This window comes from Gobio gobio (assembly GCF_949357685.1).
Source record: "Gobio gobio genome assembly, chromosome: 14".
Classification (NCBI taxonomy): Eukaryota; Metazoa; Chordata; class Actinopteri; order Cypriniformes; family Gobionidae; genus Gobio; species Gobio gobio.
In genome coordinates, this window is record NC_137107.1 from 37917761 (window position 1) to 37933702 (window position 15942).

Here is a 15942-nt window from a genome sequence, read left to right on the forward strand (position 1 = left end):
TAGATAAGTTTAAATAAACTTTCATTTGTAATAACTTAGCCTATATCAAAGTCTGAGACAGTGCAATAAATATAAATTAATAAATAAAATAGAAACAAAAATAACAAAGTAGGCCTAGCCTATAGCCTATAGTTCATATATATATTATTTATAGAAGAAAATGTAAGCGTTATTTAAAGTCTGTTTGTGAACGTCAAAATATTGAAATCCATGAACGGAATAGCCTATGCCAAGTCAAAATAGCCTACAATTGGCAAATTGGTCGGCTATTGGACGAATTCAATTATTATATCTAATTTAACTATCCCAAGTTTTGGTGATCAAACATTTAAGACGCCTAATTACCAGTCTAAAACGATAAAACACCACCAAGAACTACTTTACGCCTACACTTCGAGCATGGAGTGGTTTCGGCCATTAGGGGATTTTGTTACATGAACAAAACGCGATCTCAAGCAGCAAGCGCGCGACCCCTGAGAGCTAGCCTACAATTGAGGTGCAGTTAATTGGAAGAATTTGCAAACTTCCTCAATATTGAATGGATACGTGTAATTAGCTCCGAACAAAGATTGACAGCAGTCTGATAATCCGCAGGACACACGCTGGTTTGAGGGGATTACACACTTTCCCCCCTCTATCCAAAACAGCACAAATCCTTTCAACTGCTTGGCTTTTCCCTAATTACAACAGATAATGTTGGTATTCCGAGATTTATTCAAACACACACACACACACACACACACACACACACACACACACACACACACACACACACACACACACACACACACACACACACACACACACACACACACACACACACACACACACACACACACACACACACACACACACACACACACACACACACACACACACACACACACACACACACACGAAAAACAAAAATACACTCCAAAATAAAATAATCCATTCTTTCAAAGCGTTGATTAACTCCTCAAAACATTTAAAAAATCTATCTATCTATCTATCTATCTATCTATCTATCTATCTATCTATCTATCTATCTATCTATCTATCTATCTATCTATCTATCTATCTATCTATCTATCTATCTATCTATCTATCTATCTATCTATCTATCTATCTATCTATCTATCTATCTATCTATCTATCTATCTTCATATTATTAAACATTGAGTATTATAATATAAGAGTACATATACAGGAAGGGGAATGTACATATTTTTATAGGCAATTTTAAGTATGTTTATATATGCAGTCATGCAGTATATATATATATATATATATATATATATATATATATATATATATATATATATATATATATATATATATATATATATATATATATATATATATATATATATATATATATATATATATAATACTATGAAATCGGATACTAAAATACTAATGTAAATATTTTAAATCTGTTTGGTTGGTGTTCATCTGATTGTAAATGGCCTGACAATTTTTTAAAATGGAAATATTCCACTAATATGAGGTCATACAATGTGAAGACAAGATTACTACTTTACTATGTCTAGTGAAGGAATTTAACGTGTCTTAGACATGGTAATCCTATTAACAGGTAATCTTTAAAACTCCAAATACACGCTTTTTTCCCCCTTAACCATGAACTTAGAATAATTATTTTCTCCTGTCTTGTCATCTGGTATTGCAAAATAAAACTTTTTTTTCAGGCCCTTTTTATTGGATGTGGATGTTTTCTTAAAGGGATAGTTCACCCAAAAATTAAAATTCTGTCTTTACTCACCCTCAAGTGGTTCAAAACCTGTATGAGTTTCTTTGTTCTGCTGAACGCAAAATAAGTTATTTTGAAGATTTTTTGTAACCAAGCAGTTAGTAGAGCAACCATTGACTACCATAGTAGGAACATAAATACTATGGTAGTCAATGGTTGCTCTATCGCTTTGTTACAAACATTCTTCAAAATATCTTCTTTTGTGTTCAGCAGAACAAAGAAACTCATACAGGTTTGGAACAACTTGAGGGTGATTAAAGGATGACAGCATTTTCATTTTTGGGTGAACTATCCCTTTAAGCATGTAACACTATAAAACATTGCCACAGTGTGATGTTATGGCCAAGAAAATCTCACAGACGTATTTATTTCGATCACAAACGCACAGCATACCCACAGTATTTCAATCGTTTGTTTTATTTAGTCCGTTTACATGAGACATCAATCATATTCATCCCTATTTACCTCACAAAAAAAAGTAAATACATAAGACTAAAGAATCCTAATGAGCATTACAATATCATATGCGGCAACGCTAGATGGTCTGCTGTCAAGAAAAGAAGAAACAACAGCATCGCATTCATCTCAACCCTTGTGCAAAAAAGCGAGAGCTTCTCCTCCGCCTCTTGTTCAAGTCATTATATGTTTGTTAGATATATTTACAGGTAAATATTGCAACATATGCACAAAAAAAGAAAGAAATGAGGAAACAGACTACATTATATATTCAAACAAAACATACAAAAGAGTCCAACAGCAAAATTGAGGGTCAAGCAAATGACAGTCAGAGAAGCTGATCTAGAATCAGATGTTGTTGCTTTGGGAATTAAAAACTTCAAATAAAACTTCGGTAACACTTAACATTACTTAAAGGGATAGTATAGCCAAAAATGAAAATTAGCCCATGATTTACTCACCCTCAAGCCATCCTAGGTGTATATGACATTCTTCCTTCAGACGAATACAATTAGAGTTATATTAAAAAATGTCCTGGCTAATCCAAGCTTTATAATGGCAGCCTTTTGAAGCGAATCGATGGGTTTGTGTATGAAAAATATCCATATTTACAACTTTATAAAGTAAAATATCTAGCTTCCGCCATACTGTCTTCCGTATTCAAATTAAGAGGAAAGTGTAATGCCTCTCACAGTTCAAAACGCTTACGCTACGTCCGACGTCACGAATACGGAAGGCCGTCATCCGGAAGCTAGATATTTTACTTTATAAAGTTTTACACGTTTTTACACAAACCCATTGGTTGACTTCAGAAGGCCTTTATTGCCCCCAGAGCCATATGGATTACTTTTATAATAGATGGATACACTTTTTTGGGCTTCCATTCACTGCCATTATAAAGCTTGGAAGAGCCAGGACATTTTTTAATATAACTCTGATTGTATCCGTCTGAACTAAGAATGTCATATACAGCTTGTATGGCTTGAGGGTGAGTAAATCATGGGGTAATTTTCATTTTGGGGGGAACTATCCCTTTAATGCATTAGTTAACTATAAGCAATATATATTTTACAACATTTATTAACCATTGTTAATGAAACCTGTCACCGAAATTTGAACAGCAATCAATCAATCTGGAGGGAAAATTAAGATACTTTTTTCCGCTTGGTTTTTTTCATAAGAGACCCGGGCTATATTTCCCAAAAGTTGATCACAGAGACCATTGGTGGCAGTTGGAGGCTTTTGGGAAACGCAGCCCTGGTTTGTAGAAATGTGTGAATTTGCCAAACCATTACATGACAGAACACTTCTCCTCAGCCTTGGACTTCATCTCTGTCAGTGTAGCGCTGGCTTTCTCTTTTAACTGATCCATGTCCATGTTCTGTAAGTTCTGCATCTGCCCCAGGATGGAGTCCTTCTCCTCCTCCTCTGTGGCGTCCTCATCCACCATCTTCAGCAGCTCATCGGGAACGTCCACGTCATCTCCTGCCATCTCGAGCAGGTTGTTGTCCTGCTCACTCTGAGGGGGAAATACACACCGGGAGTCAAACGGGGACACAAGCACAAAAGGGCTAATAAGACTAAGTTTACATTTACACAGTGTTCAGAAATGCAAAAACAATGTGGATCAGTTGCGCATTTCAATGTTTGAACATCTCGACCAGCCTTACATCGGCTCAACCAATGAATTTCATTATACAAAATTATAATTTTAATACAAAAATAAAAAAGGTTCCTAAAGGGAATTTTCACTTCAATGCCAAGAACCTTTCAGTGGACAGCTCCTAAAAGAACCCTTTTTTTTCTTGGTGTGAAGAACATTTTGCAAGGGTCCATGGATGTAAAAGGTTCTTCATGGAACCATATATGCTTAAGTTTTGCCTCTTTTTAAAGAAGACATGAATAGGATCCTTTTTATGATCATTATTTTTATGAAGTTATGATAACATTGCAATTTACATTGCTTTAACTCATCAAAATAAGTTAAGCAACTTCAACTTTTTCGACAATTTTTTTTAGTCAGATTAATGTCATTTAATTTGAAATGACTTAAACATCCAAGTTGACTGAACTTAAATATTTTTTTACAGTATATGTAGATTATCGCAGAAGAGAAAAAAATATGATATGAAAAATGCACAACTTAAAATTTTTATAGGAAACATATTTTCCGTTTTACTTAGAAAATCAAAGCCATAAATCTAAACAAGTTGTGTTCCAAATTTTAGGTTGATATGCAAAAAATGAGCTTTCAGTAAGATTGTAAAAAAATATTTACAAAGTAAGTTACCTGGTTGCCTTAAAATTTTGAGTTCATTGAAATAAAAAATTTGAGTTAATACAATGAACATTTGAGAATCGACATCACCCTTTATTCAAATATTATTAAAAGATTTTGTAAGCATATTGTGTAATTGTGTGTTTTATTTGTAATAATGAGTGAAACATGCCAAATTGTGCTATTTTCATGATTTATCACAACATTTTTTTTATTTGTGCGGTTCAGATACAATAATATTTTCAGTTTCTATTTATTAAACCAATTTCCTTCATTGTATTAACTCAATTTTTTTATTTCAATGAACTCAAAATTTTAAGGCAACCAGGTTACTTACTTTTTTAAGTTAAACCAACAATATTTTTTTTTACAGTGTGGGTTCAGTACCAAACTTTTCCAATGGATGAAATAAATTTCCCATTCTTTTCCAATGCAGTCATTTTTGACCACAAGGAGTACAAGTGTGACTTATGGGCTCTATCATACACCCGGCGCAATGCTACTCCAGGCGCGACGCAAGTGTTCTTTGCTAGTTTCAGTCCGATGCAGTTATCATTTTCATGTTCAGCGCCACGTTGTTTAAATAGCAAATGCACTCGCATCTGTTCGCCCATGGGCATGCTGGTCTGAAAACTAGGCGCATTGTTGGCGCGTTGGTATTTTGAGTCAACTGAAAACGACTGCGCCATTGACCAACAGAAACCTGGTCTAAAGTCAATAGCGCAGTATTCGTTAAACTAGCAAAAGTGGATTCGGACATGCGCATGCACTTCAGACCATGTGTTCAGATCGTTAATATAGGGCCCTATTTCTTTTAAGGACTATTTAACATTTTCGAGTCATATCCATGTTTTTTTTTTTTTTTGCGGTCACATAGCAGGTGACAAAACCTTTACCAAGTTTCGTACCATTCTGATGAAGTGAAGTAAAAAAAAAAAAAATGTTTTAATTGACTGTTACATTTTTTCAGTCAAGAGCAAACAAACATTTTAGACTCAAGCATCTTAAATGTTAGCCTTTTTGCATTAATGCAATTGAGGATTTAAGAGTGAAAATGAAGCTGTAAAAAGACAAACAGATGTTGTGGAAAGCCAATATTGTTGGAGGCTTGGGCAGACCTCAGTTCACTCTCTTAATCTGGTTATCTTATTTATTGGAAGTGTCAAGAGCTCAGAGCCACACAAAGCATCCATATGGGAGAAAATGCATTTGTGTGTGTGTGTGTGTGTGTGTGTGTGTGTGAGAGAGAGAGAGAGAATTAATCAATTAAACAATGAAACACAACTTCACATTTATTAGGTGAAAAACGAGATTGTATCCAACTAGCTGCAAGATACATTGATGCCTGTCCCAAAAAGAGGGAGAGGAGTTGACTAATCAGTGACGCTCACACACACACACACACACACACACACACACACACACACACACACACACACACACACACACACACACACACACACACACACACACACACACACACACACACACACACACACACACACACACACACACACACACACACACACACACACACACACACACACACACCTACACACCTACACACACACACACACACACACACACACACACACACACACACACACACACACACACAGACTCGCACACGCAGACTCGCACACACATGCACTAAATTCCAAACTGTTCATAGAATTCTAAATGTTTATTGATTGTTCAACTTATTAATATTACTATTTTCTTTTTCATGTAATGTATGTATATGTACATGTATGTATATTCAATGTAAAATAAAAAAATGCTTTGGCAATACATTGTAACAATTGTCATGCCAGATAGAGAGAATAATAATAGTAATAATTTTGTTTTTCGAAAGTGTGACTTATACACACACATACATACCACTTAAATTACATTTTTCTTTCTTTCAATACTTCTACTTTGTTCATTTTTAATTGTATTTTATTTTTTCATGCTCATATAAAGGCTTTGGCAATATAATGTACAATTTGTCATGCCGATAATGCTCTTTTGTATTTGCATTTGAATTTGAGAGAGAGAGAGAGAGAGAGAGAGAGAGAGAGAGAGAGAGAGAGAGAGAGAGAGAGAAAGAGAAAGAGAGAATTCTAGAGATGGTTTCAGTAAATTATTTTCATCCTAATAAATATTTGTTACTGTAAGTTTTTATAATAAAAAATCATGTCACACTGCAGGACCATTTATGTGCACTGTAAAAATGCTGAAAACTTGGTGACCACAAACTTTTAAGCTATAGTGTATGTAAAGTGGAAAGTCTATTTTTTAGATGCTGGTCAGTTTATTTATTTATTTTTAAGCATTTAATGATTTTTTTTATTCTGCAAGGATGCATTAAATTGAGCAAAAGTGATATTAAAGACATTTATAATGTTACATAACATTTTTAAAAATTATAAATGCAGTTATTTTGAACTTTCTTTTAATCAAAGAATAAAAAAATTTAAAATATCAAAATTTCCACAAAATATTAAGCAGCACAATTGTTTTCAACATGGATAATAATCAGAAATGTTTCTTGAGCAGGAGAGCAGCAAATCAGCATATTAGAATAATTTCGGAAGGATAATGTGACACTGAAGACTGGAGTAATGATGCTGAAAATTCAGCTTTGCCATCACAGGAATAAATTACATTTTTAAAATATATTAAAAAAAGAAAACAGTTATTTTAAATTGTAATAATATCTCACAATATTACTCTTTTTAGTATATGTTTGATTAAATAAATGCAGCCTTGGTGAGCAGAAGAGACTGAGTTAGTTAGTTGTCAACTTTGTGAAAAGGGAGGGGGTAAAGTGACTCTTACTTTAGGAAGTCGGTATTTATCTCGTAGACAAACCCTCAGAGTCGCCCTCTCTGCTTTCTTGTGCAAAAAATCTGCATCTCGTTCCATTCTGTGGATCAGAAATGTTTTAACAACACATTATCACGTGCTAAGAAGAACACTGTGTATTAATCTATTTTTTAAATTCTATGTAATACAGTGGATACTAATCCTGTGATTTTCATGTTAAAAAACATACCACCATAAACATGTATAATTCACTGGAAAACAGGCATTGCACAAACAGTATCTGCGTGACAGAACACTGTAGCAGTGGAATGAAATGTCCCCCGGGGTTTAGCTTTACAGCTTAACTCAAGATAAAGAGCTTCAGGATGCTTATGGCATTGTTCAGGCAGTGCGGCGACTGTACTTGAAGCAAAGCTAGTTTACCAGCGACAACTAGATAATAAAATCCGTTGGATGTTTGATCTGAAGCTACACAAAGATCTTGAGATGTTTAGATGTAATCTCACAGGAGACATGTATGTTTATTTTATGAATCATCTGTTTCTAACCTGGTCATATTTCTACTTAAGTGAGCCTGCTGATGCTAGTTGTTATCTCATCTCACTTGAACATGAATAATATCAAATCTTGGGATTAAACTGGCAATAGTTGCAATCATGCCTTTTCCCTGTACGATTTGATCTGAAAATCTCCTTAATTTCTCAATACAAAAGGTAACAGCCTTAATAAACTTTGAGATAAATATTTCAAATACAGAACCACATATAGTGTATATAATGTAGTGTTAAATCTGAGTTTCACAAAATTAGTAAAACATAACAAATAAGTATTTTTTTCCTTAAAATGTATTTTGTTTGCATGTACTTTTTATGTATAAAATACAACCATAATTGGTACCAATAAGCTAATGATTTATATAAAACTGGAATGAGTGCCATCTTTCCATGTATTAATCTGCTTATGTAATCACATTCCCCGTTTATGAGCAGCCCTGAATGATAAACACTGTGAATTTCATAATTACATCACAAAGATTTTTTTTTTTATAAGAGAATGAAATCAGACTTCAATTGTTACACTGCAACAGTGAAAAGGCATAAATAAATAAAAGTTATGCCATTTTTAACAAAACGTAAAATGGTTAAGGAAGGAAGGATGGGAGGATGGAAAGGAAGGAAGGAAGGAAGGAAGGATGGAAGGATGGAAGGAATGATTGATGGGTGGATGTAAGGAAGGAAGGAAGGACGTAAATAAGTAAGTAAGTAAGTAAGTAAGTAAATAATTAAGTAAGTAAGTAAGTAAAGAAGTTAGGGAGGAAGGAAGAATGTTAGTAAGTAAAGGAGGAAGGAAAGAAGGAAGTACATTATAGTAAATAAGTCAGTAAGTAAGGAAGGAAGGAAGTAAGGAAGGAAGTTAGGGAGGAAGGAAGGAAGGAAGGAAAGATGTTAGTAAGTAAAGGAGGAAGGAAGGAAGGAAGGAATGAATGAAGGAAAAATGTAAGGAAGAAATGAAGGGAGGATGTAAGGAAGGAAGGAAGGAAGGAAGGAAGAGAGGGAGAAAGGAAGGAAGGAAGGGAGGGAGGATGTAAGGAAGGATGTAAGGAAGGAAGGAAGGACGGAAGGAAGGAAGGAAGTAAAGGAGGAAGGAATTAAGGAAGGAGGTAAGGGGGATGCAGGGAAGGATGGAAGGACGAATGTAAGGAAGGAAGGAAGGGAGGATGTAAGGAAGGAAGAAAGGGAGGGAATAAGGAAGGGAGGGAAGGGAGGAAGATGTAAGGAAGGAAGGATGGATGGATGTAAGGAAAGAAGGAAGTTATTAAGTAAGGAAGGAAGTACGGGAGGGAGGAAGGATGGATGTAAGGAAGGAAGGAAGGAAGGGAGGATGTAAGGAAGGCAGGAAGGATGTAAGGACTGAAGGGAGGATGGAAAGAAGGAAGGAAGGAAATATCTAAGGAAGGAAGAAAGGATGTAAGGAAGTAAGGGAGGAAGTAAGGGAGGAAGGAAGAAAGGAAGAAAGGAAGGACATTTTTAAATATGCAGAGGTTCAACCTTCTCCAATACTTCCATCACTCCCTTGCTACCATGATTGTTTCTAAAAATAGCATTATCCAGCTCAACAAGGCCAGGATAACCCACGCTAAGCTCCGCGCTTAGGACTGATTAGCAGCTAGCATCTGACGTTTGCGCTCTGATACCAACATGGAGTCTGTTCGTCTTTAACTGTTGACTTTATCCTATGTTTTACACCCTGAGAAAGTGAAGGTGCAGGTCTCAGCATGAATACACCACTATAGAGAATAACAGATGTCTTTATGAGTCTGCATCATGACTCATGTTGCTCCATGTTAATCTGCATTTTGCAATAGACATCAATGGAGCTTTTCATTTGAACAGCCTAACAGCGTTTCTGTAATGCATCATCAGCTTAAAGGACGGAACAGAGAGAAACTGACTTGCTTACAGGTGTTGTCACTAAGAACCAAACAATCCCCCAAAAAAGACAAAAACAAACTTGAAAACATAATATGCAAGATGCCAAGTTTTTTCACTTACATTCTCAAGGTCATTAAAGGCTAAATATGCATTATGCATATGCACAAACAGGGCCAGAGAGGTTAACTTACTTTTCCTCCACCACCTGTTTCTGGTACTCCTCATATTCTTCTCTAGTCATGCCGGCGGCCGCTGCGGGGTCCTTGGGGGTCTCCTCCTCAGCCTTTGCCTCTCCTCCTCCAAGTCCCATTCCCTTCAGCGGGTTCCCAACCATACTTTTGATTAAAAACGCCATTATTTACCCCGTTGGAGTCTCTAGCTTGACGTCAAATTGTGATTCCTTGAACTCTTTTGGTCAAACTCCTTATTTTCCAGAAGAGAGGCCCCTCAGATGGATTGTTAACGGTCTAATTGGAGCTAGGCTAACCAACCTGTCTGTCCGTTATCAAGGACACACTGTTGACTAGAAATGGCGGCCAGAAAAAAAAAAAAACACGTTTATGGTGCAGCCATAATCTGGATTAAGATACGACCGTCTACTCTGAGAGGCAGATGGCTGTGTGCTTTCTCTTTTGCACACAATAAAAGTGAAAGAACCCAATGCATTTATCAATTATAAGCTCTAACTAGAGGGGGGAAAAATAGCAGTAGACAACGATCAGATAGAAACCGAGAAAACTATGAATTTTGTGTTTTGGAGATTAGGCTGGCCTCCGTAGTCGACGTCACATTTGTTGTGTCCACCCACTGACTGCTAATCACATTACTTAATGAGGGACTGACCAATGCAGCTAGTTCCCAGATTTATATTTATACCCCTTCTGAGCCCAAAGAAGTACAGCTAGAGGATTACAAACCTGTTTATCTGTTTCACGGGATGCGGAGATGAAGACGAGGAGCTGCGCAGTTATTCACCATATTTACTTGCAAACATCCAGGAGATGTTTAAGCATACTTGTCTGTTGAGATTATTCAAGAAAAGCAGATGGTTATTAAATATGACACTACTGGCCTCTGAAAAAAAAAAAAAAAAAAAAACCACTTACCATGGATTTCTGGTGGTTTAGTCAGTCTCCCAATGTGACCAAACTAGTCTTCAATGTTCTAGCAAGAGTCTTCAGGTGGTCTAGTAGTTCTTCTCCCAGTCTGGCAAAGATGGTGTTCAGCTAATTTAGCTGACCTTCCAGACTGACTAGCTAACAAACTCCCAAAACCTTTCTAATTCCTTTAAAATTGACAAACCTGGTGGCAGGTAAGACTAGCATACAACTTTATGCCGTTTAGCTGCTAGATTTTGCACTGTTTAAACACAGAATAGCTCATTTCAGACGTTGAATTCGCCAAGTAGCATATTAGCATGTAGCATAACATTCACACATGGAGCAGCATAAACCGAAAATAATTACTAGTCTCGTTTAAATTTGATCATTTGCAGTTGTCCCTCGGGTCAATTCATGTTGCGTTTTGACTATTGTCTTACAAAACGCTTCAATTTTGTGCTGTCATTTTGTGAGATGAATAGCTATCCCTTTTAAAGCTCTGACACAGATGATTAAGCTGTTTTTACACAGGACAATAATTAAGGCGGTGTACCTCAGACTGATTTAAGATATTTTTACCACAAGACAAGCATAACTTGTTAGATTATAGCTCAGTTATTAGCTATTGAGTTTGCCAATTAGCATATTAGCATGTAGCATATCACTCACACATGGAACTGCAAATGTTCTTTTTGTACGACACACACTAAGCATCTTCGATTCTTTGAACTCCCATGAACCTTGTAAATAAACTCAACAATTATTGATGCTTTGTCCTACAAAACGACTATTGAGCTCTCATTTTGTAAGGTGATTATCTCCCTTCAAAGCTCTGACACAATGATTGTCCTGTGGTAAATGTGGGATACCTACGAACTCCCATGACTCTTGTATAAAAATATATATTAAAAAAAGACCAAAAGGTCTCATTTTATTTTTATTCACGGTTCAAGAATTCGAAGTATCAGGTCAATTCATGTTGCGGTTTTACAATGGTCTTGTTTTATTTTTCTTGATACACAAAACAACTCTTGGTTTGTGAGGCAATTATCTTCTATTTAAGCTCTGACACAGTCACAACTGAAGCTGACATTGCCTGTCCAAGGTGAAGACACTTAAAGCAATAAGGACACCATTGTGTCCCCACAGTCCCATTACTGTTCCATTATGGGTCTATGGGAAGCATAAATATGGTGAAAACTAATTATTCCTGAAGAAAATTTAAAGAGTGAATTGTTGTGCACGAAGGTCTTAAAATTTGAATTTTCACGAGGTGACGATATGGTTGCCTTGAGAAGACAACTGCTATTCATAGAGAAAGTGCAGTGAAATGAGTCACAGGTAAATGCAAATAGAAGCAAAACACCTTAAACTGACCACCAGCACTAATAATAAGTGAAACCAAAGTGTCCTAAAGTAACTAGGTGAACTTCTAGGTCCAGTGAGCTCGCGCTGGATTGATTGCACAGTGTGGTGAGACGGAGTGACAGATGTGCTAAACGTACACGCCATCTCTCCATGTAATCCCCTGAAAAGAGAGGAGGGGGTGGGGTAGAGAGCGAGAGGACGCAATCAAGCTGAAGCACAGAACAGTGATTGAGAGTGAAGAGAGACAGAGGGAGGGAACGGCTGTTGGATTATCAGCACTAAGAAGCATTGGCATATCCCAGCGCAATACTCTAATGTCACAAATGGATGCCAGTAAAGAGGATGCTGACAGCCTGTAGCATCCAGACAGTGATTCCGTAACTTCCATAAATATTTATTAATATTGCATAACATTTTAAAAAGCCATTAAGCAAACACTAACTTTCTATATGACATGCTGTATTAAACAGCAATGAGTAAAAAACAAACAATGATTTGATAGCACCACCGAAAAAAATAAAAACGAACAAATAAAATGCATAATATAATATAAAAAACATTAATAATTATTATAATACAATTAATATATATAATAATATAATTAATATATAATATTATATAATTAATACATCATATAATTAATATATTTTATATGATCTAAAATATAATATAATATCTAATACAATATATAATACATAATATCATATATAATGTAATATATAATATAATTAATTAATATATTATATAATATAATGAATATAATATAAATAATATAATATAATTAATATAATATAATAAAATATAATAAATATAATATATAATATAATATATATAATTTAATATACTATAATTAATATAATTAATATACTATAATTAATATAATATAATAAAATATAATAAATATAAATTAATATAATAATTATAATATAATAAACATAATATACTCTAACATAATATAATAATAAATATAATTAATATACTATAATAAATATAATATATGATAATATAATAAATATAATATAATATATTTATTATATATTATATTATATTTATTATATTATATTAATTTTATATTTATTATATTATATATTATAATTATTATAGTATATTAATTATGTTTATTATATTTATTATATTATATTATATATTATATTTATTATATTATATTAATTAAATTAATTTATTTTAATTATATTTATTATAATATATTATATAGTATATTATATTAATTATAATATAATACATTTAATTAAAATAAATTAATTTAATTAATATAATATAATAAATATAATAAACATAATTGATATACTATAATAATTATAATGTATAATATAATGAATATAATTTAATACAATTAATATGATTAATATACTATGATTAATATACTATGATTAATATACTACGATCAATATAATATAATACAATTAATATAATATATATAATAGAATAAATAGAATAAATATACTATAGTTAATATAATATAATAGAATAAATATAATATAATATTATATATCATATAATTAATATACTATAATTAATATAATATAATATAACTTTAATATATAATAAATATAATATAATATATAATAAATATAATATAATATATAATAAATATAATATAATATATAATAAATATAATATAATATATAATAAATATAATATAATATATAATAAATATAATATAATATATAATAAATATAATATAATATATAATAAATATAATATAATATATAATAAATATAATATAATATATAATAAATATAATATAATATATAATAAATATAATATAATATATAATAAATATAATATAATATATAATAAATATAATATAATATATAATAAATATAATATAATATATAATAAATATAATAGAATACATATAATAGAATACATATAATATATATTTCTAACATTTCCCACAGCAAAATACTTATTGGCCTGTTTTTTTCAAAACATTCTGGATTGTAATCGACCCAGTTCCCTTTCTTCACTATTGACACGAAGCCTTGACACATGCAATCAGTTGTTTGTGATGATTGGAGCTGAATAAAGGTGGAGAAAGTGTGTTAAAGCCCTCTGTCTCTGATCTAATCCCTAACGATGGCCCGGGTCATAGAAGCTTCTATAGAGCAGCACTATGGCTCACGGCTGGGTTCCTTACATAATCCCCGGCATGAGGCCGTCCCTGTCAGACAGAGTTACATCTGCATCCAGGAGCTCAAAGCTTCCATCCGCACTTCTGCTACTCATTTAGACAGTGTCAGCTGTGAATTATATTACAATATATTCTTGTAACAGGCAGAAATTACTTTTAAGAATGTATAATCTTTGGCAAGTTTATGACTAAATGCTTATGCATGTTATTAGCTTTTTGCATAAAAGTAGAAAAACAATGTGTGCTTGTATGACTTACTGATATAACTTACTACTGATGCACTATAATGGCAAAAGTTTTGGGACGCCTGCTTTACATGCACATGAACTTTAAATGACATTCCATTTCTAATTCGTAGGTTTAATATGGAATTGTCCCACCCTTTGCAGCTATTACAGCTTCAACTCTTCTAGGAAGGCTTTCCACAAGGTTGTGTTTATGGGAATTTTTGACCATTCTTCTGGAAGCACATTTGTGAGGTCAGGCACTGATGTTGGACGAGAAGGCCTGGCTCGCAGTCTCCGCTCTAATTCATCCCAAAGGTGTTCTTTTGGGTTGAGGTCAGGACTCTGTGCAGGCCAGTCAAGTTCCTCCACACCAAACTCACTCTTCCATGTCTTTATGGACCTTGTTTTGTGCACTGGTGTCATGTTGGAACAGGAAAGGGCCATCCTCAAACTGTTCCCACAAAGTTGGGAGCTTGAAATTGTCCAAAATGTCTTAGTGAGCTGAAGCATTAAGAGTTCCTTTCACTGGAACTAAAGGGACAAGCCCAACCCCTGAAAATCAACTTTATACTTGGCACAATGCAGTCAGGAAAGTACCGTTCCCCTGGCAACCGCCAAAATGCCAGACAAAGAAGCGTGATTGGTCACTCCAGAGAACACATCTCCACTGCTCTAGAGTCCAGTGGCGGAGTGCTTTACACCACTGCATCCCACGCTTTGCATTGCACTTGGTGATGTAAGTCTTGGATGCAGCTGCTCAGCCATGGAAACCCATTCCATGAAGCTCTCTATGCACTGTTCTTGAGCTAATCTGAAGGCCACACGAAGTTTGGAGGTCTGTAGCTATTGAGTCTGCAAAAAGTTGGCGACTTCTGCGCGTGCGCCTCAGCATGCGCTGACCCCACTCTGTGATTTTATGTGGCCTACCACTTCGTGGCTGAGTTGCTGTTGTTCCCAATTGCTTCCACTTTGTTATAATACCACTAACAGTTGACCGTGGAATATTTAGTAGTGAGGAAATTTCACGAATTGACTTATTGCACAGGTGGCAACCTCACGGTCCCACGCTTGAATTCACGGAGCTCCTGAGAGCGACCCATTCTTTCACAAATGTTTGTAGAAGCATCTGCATGCCTAGGTGCTTGATTTTATAAACCTGAGGCCATGGAAGTGATTGGGAAGTGGAGGGGTGTCCCAATACTTTTGGCAATATAGTGTATATCAGCACTAGACATACAGTATATGTAAACATGTATGCATGTATTCTCACCTCAAAACAACTGATTGGCATAATTATATAATTTCTACAAAAGAAAAAAACACTCATGCATGTTATTAAGTTGACAAAATGTGACAACACAAAAG

At 34.2% G+C, this 15942-nt stretch overlaps 1 protein-coding gene across 6 annotated transcripts; it reads right to left on the minus strand.

Moving 5' to 3' along the window:
• Positions 1–2154: 2154 nt before the first annotated feature.
• On the minus strand, positions 2155–10571 carry cplx4a (complexin 4a). Of its 6 annotated transcripts, none has more exons than XM_079834741.1 (4): positions 9919–10571; positions 7308–7395; positions 3314–3725; positions 2155–2668 (listed from the first exon to the last, which is right to left on the minus strand). In XM_079834741.1, the coding sequence occupies exons 1-3, from the start codon at positions 10080–10082 to the stop codon at positions 3498–3500; spliced, it is 480 nt and encodes a 159-aa protein (XP_079690867.1). In that variant the 5' UTR covers positions 10083–10571; the 3' UTR covers positions 2155–2668; positions 3314–3497. The 6 variants fall into 6 exon arrangements, with proteins under 6 accessions (XP_079690867.1, XP_079690868.1, XP_079690869.1 ...); XM_079834742.1 differs by having other exon boundaries at positions 2155–2662; positions 3258–3725; positions 9919–10490; XM_079834743.1 differs by having other exon boundaries at positions 2155–2740; positions 3177–3725; positions 9919–10469.
• Positions 10572–15942: the final 5371 nt, after the last annotated feature.